This window comes from Xenopus laevis, chromosome 1S (genome assembly GCF_017654675.1).
Source record: "Xenopus laevis strain J_2021 chromosome 1S, Xenopus_laevis_v10.1, whole genome shotgun sequence".
In the NCBI taxonomy this organism is placed as follows: Eukaryota; Metazoa; Chordata; class Amphibia; order Anura; family Pipidae; genus Xenopus; species Xenopus laevis.
In genome coordinates this window covers 104,843,038-104,854,562 of record NC_054372.1, presented here as the reverse complement: position 1 = coordinate 104,854,562, position 11,525 = coordinate 104,843,038, and the positions used below count along the sequence as shown (strand labels likewise).

The 11,525-nt window shown below is 40.6% G+C and overlaps 1 protein-coding gene across 1 annotated transcript; it reads left to right on the top strand.

Moving 5' to 3' along the window:
- Positions 1–503: 503 nt before the first annotated feature.
- Positions 504–2,869, top strand: gdf3.S (growth differentiation factor 3 S homeolog; the record flags this gene model as incomplete). Its single annotated transcript, NM_001087497.1, is given in 2 exon segments — positions 504–767; positions 1,699–2,869. Coding segments are annotated over 2 exon segments (1,065 nt in total). The 3' UTR covers positions 2,511–2,869.
- Between the last annotated feature and the right edge of the window lie 8,656 nt (positions 2,870–11,525).

Sequence of the window (11,525 nt, the reverse complement as noted above, 5' to 3'; positions counted from 1 at the left end):
ATAAACCATATGAAGGAAAATTCTATCAGAAGTGATCACATAAAGTATGCTTATCAGGACATGTAGCAAGATATGGTTCCACTGGTACAAGAACAGCTTACACTGTGACACTCTTGGCACTATTACTTATAGTCATAATATTCATACTTATATAAATATTACTCACTTACTTATTTTAACTTAAATTACCCAAACAGCCTGTATTTTATTTAAAGACCTTCTTCATTGCTGTCATAGCTTAGTCTGAAACAGATAAATTAGCCACTCAATGGAGGAATGGGTCTAATTAACATGCACATGTATATTCTGTGGATGAGAACAGAGAGGTGTCTGACATAGGTGATTGTTTCATAGAAAGTGGGGATTTAAATTAGAAAGAGAAGAGACAGGATGAGGGACTGTTGACACCTCTCTCCTGACTCCAGAAAGCTGACAGATTTCACACATAGGACACTTGCATGGTATTAAGGCAGAAGCTCCAAGGCAGAAGTGCAGACCTACATGAGAAGTCAACATGGCAGAGTTGTGGCTATCACTTTCTTGCATGTTCTCCTTGCTTCTACTGACAAATTCATCTCCACTTACCTTCCAGGAAAGAATGCTCCTTAAAGCCTTGGGGCTGAACACCAGACCAAACCCCATTGCTCCAGCTCCTGTACCTAAATCTTTAAGAGAAATTTTTGAGAAGGGGATAAACCAGGACAATCCCTGCATGATGGAAGGTTTCGGAGTACCTGGAAATATTGTCCGCTCATATCGAGATCAAGGTAAGTGAGGAAAGAGGTGTGGGATGGCAGTTGAAGGTTTCTTATTTAAAACCTATAGAGAGGGTACCATTTTACTATTGCTAGTTTATTTAACCCCTCCCTTACTTTCTCTCTAGGATACATATGCCGGTTTTAGAACTTTGAATGGTTATTTGGTTATTTTCTGGCTTTTTTATCTTATCTGTAATAATTGCTGGAAAGTAAAAGTGTTGTTTGCTTAAAGTGTTGTGGTGATGTTTTTTAAAAGCTGCAATGTTTTTTTGGCCAGGAGTGCATTCATAATGGATAATTATTTATAGCACCTTCATCAGCAGATGTGGGTGTAGAGGTGTACAATTCAAAAGTCCAATAATTGGCATTCCTAAGCAACTTTCCTATATACCTAATTATACATTTCCAATGGTTTGAAAGTTATTTGTATAATTATTTTAAGCCATATTTATCCCTATTCTGTCTTTCTATATGACTGCAAGACAAAATGTTAAATAATTAATAGGACACAAAAGAGGAAATCTATTAAATGCTAATGGTACAAAAGGTTAATATTGATGGGACTATCCCTTTAGGCTCAAGATTTTACATCGCAAGACATTCTGTTATTTCTATAGTTGTATGTATTCAGTTCTGCAATCACTGCCCTCAGGTAACATAACACCATCTAGTGGTCACTTATATAATTTAACAAAACAGTTCACCCTATGAAGAATGCATCACATGAGGCAAATAAATGGGGGCTTCAACCTTTAACTATTCTGCCTGAACAGAACCCCCTCTGATTATGAAATATATTTCTCTATTCCTTTTTGTTTTTGCAGTGTAGAGCACCCTGTTTCTCTAGAATTGTTTTTGACTTCCTTTGTGTCTTTCCATATATGCATGTTAATATATGAGCTGATAACTAACAGACATCTATTTTTCTATTTTCTCCTAGGAACCATAGCAGCCATAGAGGAGCCACAAGGATCTCTGTGCTTAAAGAAATTTCTCTTTTTTGACCTATCAGCAGTGGAGAACAAGGAGCAATTGACCCTAGGCCAACTGGAAATTAAGTTCAAGCACAACACATATTATGGACAACAGTTCCATCTCCGCCTCTACCGCACCCTTCAGCTATCTCTAAAAGGGATGAGAGACAGCAAGATGAACAGGAAGCTCCTGGTGACTCAGTCTTTCCGTCTCCTTCACAAGTCCCTCTATTTCAACTTGACCAAGGTGGCAGAGGACTGGAAAAACCCTGAGAAGAATATGGGTCTGATACTGGAAATATATGCAAGCAGTGAACTTGCAGGAGGCAATCGATCATTTGTAGTATGTGAACCAATACAGTCTTTCATTTACACTTCTCTGCTCACTGTGTCCCTAGACCCATCCAATTGCAAAACTCAACGAGCCAAGAGGAGTACTCATTCATCACCTCCAACCCCAAGCAATATCTGCAAGAAAAGGAGATTGTACATTGACTTCAAGGATGTTGGATGGCAGAACTGGGTCATTGCACCCCGTGGTTACATGGCAAACTACTGCCATGGAGAGTGCCCCTATCCACTGACGGAAATGCTAAGGGGCACAAATCATGCTGTTTTACAGACTCTGGTGCATTCTGTAGAACCAGAAAACACCCCATTGCCTTGCTGTGCCCCCACTAAGCTGTCTCCTATCTCCATGCTATATTATGACAACAATGACAATGTGGTACTGAGGCACTATGAAGATATGGTAGTGGATGAGTGTGGTTGCAAGTGAGTTTGCTTTGGAGATTGTTCTCATTCCCTTATCTAAGCCTTAAACTTATCCTCTAAAGGGACTGCTGCCAACCTAGTTATGAAGCCTCGCGCCTCGTGCGACAGTGACTTTAACCATCTTACATAACATTAATTGATAAGACTATATTTATTTTGGGGTGTACTTGCCCTTTAGGTGGTTTGGCAAATGCCATGCGTGGCTCTTAACAGAGCTGCTGGATGAAACACATTTTTAAAAAAGTATATTGTTGTCAATAAATGTTTTTATCTTTATATATTGGGCATAGAGCTAGGTTGGTGCCTGAAAATTGCCTAGCACTTGCAAGTACAGCTGATTGTTGGAAATAAATGTGATTTAACAAATTTGTTTGCATTTGATTACTTAATTTTTGCTGTAGGGGGAAATGTATCGGGTTGCATACATATTTTAAAGATGATGATGATGCTGTTACTCCTCACACAGAGTAGGAAGTTGTAATAGCAGCTTTTAAGCAGCACAGATATTATAGTCCACATAGGTGTAGTCATGGGTGTCTAGAACATTTTTTTGGCGGGGGTTTGGAGTCATCAAAGAAAAGCAAACTGTCTTTCTAAAGCTAAGCTGGGATACAAGATAATTATAGGTACCGATTTATTGGCAAAGCCCACAAAGTCACTCACTACCTACACAATTGTATAACTGGGGGGACTAATTATTTAGAAAGTATAACCATGAAAGTCTGACACATGCAGTGCTGCAATAATCTGAGATATATCAGTATAATTGCTACAGCAAATGGGTATTCTGCATATTAACCCCAGAGAGGCCAGAATAATTACTGAGGAAAATTGATAATCTACATCAGGGCTGTCTAACTAGTGGCCCACAGACGGACCCCCCCCCCTTTGTGTGTCCCCCATGAAAACCTGGTGTAAACTTTAAAAGGTATCAGTATTGAGATTAATTGGCCCCTGCAGTGTTTACACCTTAAATTCAGACATGAAATCAAACCTTTAACATTTCTATTGTTAACATCCCTATGCTCCCTGTTTGTGCCATACTCTGCCTGCTCTATGCTATGTGTGTGCCATACACTGCCTGCCTTAACCTGTACCTTGTGGGACGCGAGCCTGGTAGCCTGGGGTTTGTTAGCATTTGGAAATTATTGTTAGGGGTCCCTAAGGTGTTTAAAGGGGAACTCCACAAAAATATAACTGTAAGATGAATGCAGATATGGAGGGATTGAAAGCATTGCCTCACTATACTTGCACAATAAGAATACCAACACAAAAGTCCACCTTTCCTGCTGCTTGTCTCCCTCTCCGCCTTCTTATGCATGTCAAAAATTCAAGATGGATGTGAATTCCACAGTGGAATGAATGGCCATCTTGGATTTTTTTTCCTTAAGCAGCAGGGAGCTGAGAAGAACTAGGGTAATGTTGCACATTTAAACAGAGATCTGGCACATGAGGGCTATGAGCTGCAAAATATCAGGGACCAGCATAACAAGTGCCTTGCTCTATTTGTGGATGCCCAGGGGTGCAGTAAGACCCCCTCATGTTGAAAAATAATATATGCACTTCTATATTAACCATTAATGTCTATTTTATCACAAGGTCTCAGTGGCACCGGTATGGGATCCCAAATTCAGAGACCCATTAGCCAGAAAGCTCTGAGTTTAGGCCATCTCCTACAGACTATTTTAAACATATAATTCAAATTTTTAAAATGTTTTTAATTTTTCTCCTTAATGATAAAACAGTAGCTTGTATGGAAAAATCAGATGGCATTCATGTAGCAGTTGTGCTGACATTTTCAGTGCTTTATTAAGATCTCCACACAATGTTTCGGGGGCTCCTCCCCCCTTCCTCGAGGAAAAGTTAAGATGTTCATTTAAACCCACCTGGGTCATAGTATTCAATTTATCAATCCTTGTGGTCTCTTTTTGCAGCAATATTCTATTGAAATCTCCTCCTCTAGGGGGCACCTTTACTACTTGCAACACCAACCATCTCAGTTGTTTGCTATTATGTCCTTGAAGTGTTTACTTACTGGTGTAACATATTTATCTTTCTCCAAATCACACTGTTCTGTAGACCTTTAGTGTTCCCCAATTTGTATTCAAATCGTCTTGGTTTATCCACATATGCTTTACCACAGGGAAATTTCAGCATGTAAATAACCCCTGTGGTGGTAAAGGTAGCAAAATGCCGCAAAATTATCAAATAACCTTTAGATGGGTGATTAAACTGTTCACCTTTAATGATACAAGATAAACATGGAAACGTGCCCATTCGCGGGCTACCAAAAAATGTGGGTTGTTTAGCCTTAGGTTGTAATAGATCCGCTTTGGTTAAAAAATCAACCAGGTTACGTGATCTCCTATATGAAAGCAATGGTTTATTACTGAATGCCCGTCCCTATTTTTGTACAATTTCCCAATGTTTAAAAATAATGGCCCTAATGCGGTCTGAATTGGATCCTGTTTGTTACCACATAAAATGCCAATTCAGACCGTATTAGGTATTCTTATTATTATGTTCAACAATTGAATGAAGGTTTTAAGCACTGAATGATATTGTTTAAACATATGGGAGGAGTAGTGTAACAATGTATCAACATTATTGTGCACAAGATGACGTTTGTTAATTAGAATGGAGGAGTTGTACTCCCCAGCACCTATTTAAACCTGTGTAAAACAGTAGCTTGTACTTGATGTGGTGGCAAAACAATTTGACTGGGTTTATTTAATGTTTAAATATCATTTAGCAGACTTAAGGTATAGTGATCTACATAACAAAAAGATGCCTTATCCAGAAAAACCCAGGCCCCCTGCATTACTTATAATAAATACCTATACCTGTATAGGAAAGCTTTTATCAGGGATATCAAACTTATAGTCCTAGGGAACCCATGTGTCTTGGCAACCATTTTAACGTTGCAAGATGCTAGTGTACCAACACCCAGTGTTGAACTGGGATGCGAGTGGCCCACCAGAAAACCTTAGTCCATGGGCCCCCCTGGAAAACCTTGGACCATGGGCCTACTTTCCAAACCATTTGTCCTCCTCTTTTCAGTCAACCTCTTTATTCTCCTAGTCTTTTATATCTACCTCACTATACTATATTCTTCCATTATTAAGCCTCTTTATTCCAATAAAGAAATAGGGAATGCATGTAAAATAAGTCAAATGGTTAGAAGCAAGAGGGCACACTGACAACTGGGCCTGCTGGGAGTTTTCACAGTGTGCCACTCCCACACTGCCAACACCTCATTTAGGACTACTAAATCTTGCCATTTGATAAAAGTTTTACACAGTATCTAAAATGTAAATGAAGGGCCTCTGCACAACAATGTAAAGCACTATGCAGTACACACCTATACTTTCTTAACCTCTTCACACTTATTTTCTCTCTCTCACTGCAGGTATCTTTTTTTGTAGAATTTCCCTCACATCATCAGAAAGTATGTGTCTCTTCCTGTCCTAGAACAAAGGTAGTGATGTTAAACAAGTATATTTATAGTACAATCAAACTGTAAACCCTAGAGCAGGGGTGCCCAGGACGGTGATCGCGATCTACCAGTAGATTGCATTAATGTTCCTGGTAGACCGCAATCTGGGGCCCGGTGTCACTGACTTGAAGAGAAGAGGAATGAAGGAGATGAGCAGCACAGTACGGAGGGAGGGGCACGATCGGCGCAAAGGGAAGAGAGGGGAGACTAGCAGCACAAAGAGAAGGGAATTGAGAAGAGCGGCACAAAGGTATGAGAGGGGAAACAAGCGTCACAAAGGGAAGGAAGAAGAACGGCACAAGGAGAAGGGAAGGGAGAAGAGCGGCATGAAGGGAAGAGAGGGGAGACGAGCGGCACGAGGGGAAGAGAGGGGAGACAAACAGCACAAAGAGAAGGGAAGGGAGAAGAGCGGCACAAACGGAAGAGAGGGGAGACAAGCAGAACAAAGAGAAGGGAGAAGAGGGGCACAAACAGAAGAGAGGGGAGACAAGCAGCACAAAGAGAAGGGAGAAGAGTGGCACAAAGGGAAGGGAGAAGAGTGTCACAAAGGGAAGAGAGGGGAGACGAGCAGTACAAAGGGAAGGGAGAAGAACGGCACAAGGAGAAGGGAAGGGAGAAGAGTGGCAGGAAGGGAAGAGAAGGGAGACGAGCGTCACAAGGGGAAGAGAGGGGAGACAAACGGCACAAAAAGAAGGGAAGAGAGAAGATCATCACGAAGTGAAGAGAGGGGAGACAAGCGGCACAAACGGAAGGGAAGGGAGAAGAGTGGCACAAAGGGAAGGCAGGGAGACGAGCAGCACAGCAGGGCAGGGAGACAAGAACAGCATGAAGGGAGGGAGGGCTGCAGGCACAGAGGGAAAGGACATGGTAGGAGGGGAAGGGAGGGCTGACAGCAGGGAGAGTAGCAAACACAGGGAAGGGAGTGTGTTTAAACTTTCATAACCTGCCAAATTTTGTAAAATAAACATGGTAATTAGGGGTTGTGGTCAAAAACATAGGCGTGGTCAGAAATTTTCACTGCGCGTTATCAAGGTAGATCTCCTGATGGGGGCCAAGTCTCGAGAGTAAATCCCAGTGTAACAAAGTCTGGGCACCCCTGCCCTAGAATGATATATACTTGTGTTTTCTAACAAAGCCTCAAGTGCTAATAGGAAAGGCTTGCAAGGACATCCAACATTCACAACAATTCTGTTTCTGTCAGCCTACTAGAATTGGACCAGTACTGTCTGTGCCCTAATGTGCATACAATCTTACTCAACAAATATATAGTTGGCTCACAACTTTTGTTGGTCACCATTATTTTTTGGGTAAAGGAAACACACGTACAAACAAAGGAAGGGTGGAACTAAGCAGCAGCCTGGCCATGCAGAGAACACAGCCCAATTTGTCAGAAAACATTGTCCTGTCACTGGGCTCACAGCAGCAGTAGCTCACATCTTGTCCATTGTATCAGGCATTTCATACTTGACTTACTCACAGCAGCAGACTTCTTACTCATGGCTGGCAGCATGCCCATGCCAGCACCAGGAATTTCACTTCCTACACATACTTATCACTCACAGTGCCAGACACACACACATCTCTCATTGAGTGATAAATATCTCACAGCACTATTCATCTAACACAGTGGTATTAAATTCAAAGGGCACATAAAGCTAAATGAGTTGGTAAATCTCAGTGATGGCCACATAAAAAAACTGCTTCAAAATATGTTACTATATTAGGGATAAACAAACCTCTTCCTAGCATTCTTGAGTATATAACTGACTAAATTTACAAGTTTAAATATCAGGTTATTGCCATATTTTTGTTACCAGACTGTACAGAACCTGCAACTGGTATAACAGTACACGTGGATTCAGAGCTGTGTAAACAGATGGAAACCACATTTAATTGCAATTAAAGTAGTATAAATAAACATTTAGTATGATGTAGAGAGTCATATTTTGAGACAATTTGCAAATGGTTTTCATGTTTTATTATTTGTGGTTTTTGCATTACTTTTTTATTCAGCAGCTCTACAGTTAACAATTCCAGCAATCTGGTTTCTAGGGTCTAAACTACCCTAGCAACCACGCTTTGATTTGAATAGGAGACTGGACTATGAATAGAAGAGGACCTTAATAGAAAGAGGAGTAATAAAAAGTAGTAGTACCAATAAATGTGTAGCCTTACAGAGCATTCGTTTATTAGATGGGGCCAGTGACCCCCATTTGAAAGCTGAAAAGAGTCAGAAGAAAAAGGCAAATAATGTAAATGCTAGAAAAAGGAAAATATGAAGACCAGTTAAATAGTTGCTTGGAATTAGACTATTCTATATACTAGAAGTTAATGTTAAGGTGAACCATTTCTTTAAGAGAAGTATCTGGAGCTGCAAGGTAAGTGCAAGTTGGTCCCCAAAACTCCATTTCCTACCACTATGTCCTCTCAGAGGCACCTAAATAGGTAGTGGCCTAATACCTATCACTTGTTCCTATCACAACACCCATTAAAAGAAAAAACAGATGACTGCTTCTATGGCTGGTCTGTATTTAGCGTGATTTCCGTGTCTGGGCTGGCACGACATCTGGAAAAAACCTGGTGTGCCCTGCTGGCCCAGACCTGCTCCACACAGCTGTCGGTCAGGACCTCCCCCTGCCTAATCGCATAAAAAATGCGCTGGTGGGCTGAGGGGCTCGAAGTGGGTTTGCGGCTGGGGAGGGGGCCCAGGGTGGCCCTGATGTAGCAGCCCTGGTGGGCTCAGACCCCCCAGTCTGACCCTGATCATTGATTGTTTTAAACCTAAACCAACACTGTAGATCCACAATGGAAGCTTAATAGTAAAATACATCTGCTTATAGTATAAAATATCTGCTATAAAGCAATCTCTAAGGCCTCTAGCACAAGAACAAACAGGCCAATGATCCTTGTGATTTTCATTATTTCTGCATAGTTTGTGTAAAATGCCAGATATAAAAAGAATACATTGTCAGTCGTTTTTAGCATGTTTCCCTCTAATGAAGTCAATCTGCCTGGGATTGCCGGCAATTTCCTAGAAACTGGAGCACTATTGTTATCTTCCAACAAAAACCCTACTCATGGTTTTCAAAATCTGTAACTAGTCTGTATAATCTCCCTGTAAAAACTGTGACAGTGGAGGAGGAGTAATCAGTGGTCTGATCACTGATCATTTGGGAGGGAGTACGCTGGGTATAAATCAGAGGCAGAAACACAAAGCGATACAGTGATTTTAGGTGCTAGGGACTTGGCACTACCCCACCTGTATTGCAGGGGCATCGTTTCAAGTTCAATATAAAACTCCAGATAAGGCTCTAACATATTATTTCTGTTGGCTGCACTACAGTGTATTATATGTACTATTACAACCAGAAAGTTGATCACATGTAAACATAGCACATGGCCATCACTTGTCCCTCCCCATGACATCATCTCCCCACCACATGATGTCACAGACTGCCCTTCGGTGGCAAACCTTCTTACTGACACACTTCAATAACATATATGCTGGTGAAGCCTAGCTTAGAACTAAGAAAGAATTCCACTGAGGGTCTTACCCGATATGCAAGTTAATGGTCACTTCTTTCTCAATGGCTGCCTTCAATAGTCCCAGACGTACTACTACTCTTTCCTTTTTTTCTACTACTATGGAAGACACCATTGATTCCCCAGAGACAGGGGATGTCAGGCTTTGAAAAAAATCCCCAGAATGGGGTCTTTTGACATTTGAACTCATGATACAGTGACACCTACTGGCACAGTGTGAAATAGATAACTTATTTGATTAAGTCAACATAATACAGGTATGAGATCTGTTATCCAGGATGCTCGGGACCTGGCATTTTTCAGATAACAGATCTTTCTGTAATTTGGATCTTCATAGCTTAAGTTTACTAGAAAATCATGTAAACGTTAAATAAACCCAATAGGCTGATTTTGCTTCCAATAAGGATTAATTATATCTTAGTTTGGATCAAGTACAAACTACAGTTTTATTATTACAGAGAAAAAGGGGAAGGTCCCCATAGGCTTTCTAAGCTTTTTTTGATCTAAGGAATTTCGTTCAATTGATGGATTAAAGTTAGGGGAAATATTACATAGAATATCAAAACATAGTAAAACATGACTAGTTTGCAGAAAGCATACACATGAACAGACAAAAAACAAACAACTCTATATATTTGCAGTCACACAGGGTATTAAAACTGAACACTAAACTGCAAAACCTTGAATACCCAGTGAAAGCTACAAACTGTGAGCAGTCATGCATGTTGCCAACTTCACTGATTTCAAAGCATCCACTTAGTATCTGCTGCTTCAGAATAAAAGCCAGGCCCCTGCAAAGTTTGCATGCAGTCTGAGCAGAAGAAAGACAACAGTGTATTCACAACCTTTGCAGAAAGCAGTGTTCTCTGACAAGACATATCCCTGTACATTTGCACAATTCAAAAGCTGCCCCTGGTTTCTATGTGTGAACCTGTTCAATTCTGCAAACATATTTTAAATGAATGTTTCATATAGAAGCAGCATTAATGCTATTTACCTATAGTTCCGCTTTAAAAAGGAGGTCTTGTCAGTTGATGACACAAGCATGGGTTCGCCATGCAATTCACCCGAAATAACTACAAGATAATCTGAAAGGGAACTCTCATGAGTACAAGTCTGGTAATGAAAAGCCACTGGCAAGTGAAATGGGGTAGTAAAGCAATAATACAGAAGACAAATTGGCATTGTATACAATATCTATGCCGCGGACAACATTAGTGGTCAGCTTACTTTACAGGGAACACTCTGAACACTTCCTGGAACATTAAATTCCTTTACAAAGCACAGGTCTGGTTTCTTTTTCTGAACAGAAGCCCTCATCCTTTGGTTGAATATCCTCCAGAGTATAGAAGGGACAGGAGGAATAGGAGATACAGGGTTAGGCTTGGAAGAGAAACCCAAACGCCTCAGAAACAGATCTTCCCACCTTTTGAGCTCAGAATCCAAAGTTACAATAGCAAGGATATGCTGGAAAGTCCACAGTCTCAGCCACACCATATTAACAAATTATTCTCTGCAAGCACTACTGCATTCTTGGAACTACTAGCTTTATAAACATATGCAAACAATGGTCTGAGAGAAAATGCAATTTGCAGTTCAATATACATGTTAATGTTATTTACAACAAGCGCCATGTCACACACAGACATGTCTGTTCATTTGTTTTTCAGGAAAAAGCGAAGGGCAATAAGAACTCTCATCTTAAATGTATGTAATTATATGTAATAATCCATGTGTCACAACAATCGGTTTAGCAGCACGGTGGAATAAATAATGTGCATTATTCTGTATTATATCTGCATGTGATAGCCATCTTGGACAATGCACGCATACAGTAGTCTTTTGGAGTAGTGTAATGTGCACGCTCCATGTCGAAGTCAATGGTTTTCAGCTCGCTGGAGATGAAGGTTCATTTAGAGAAACTGTGAAGAAATCTGATTCCCCCTGCCCTCGGCTGCTGTTGTATTTTTCTCTGATTGT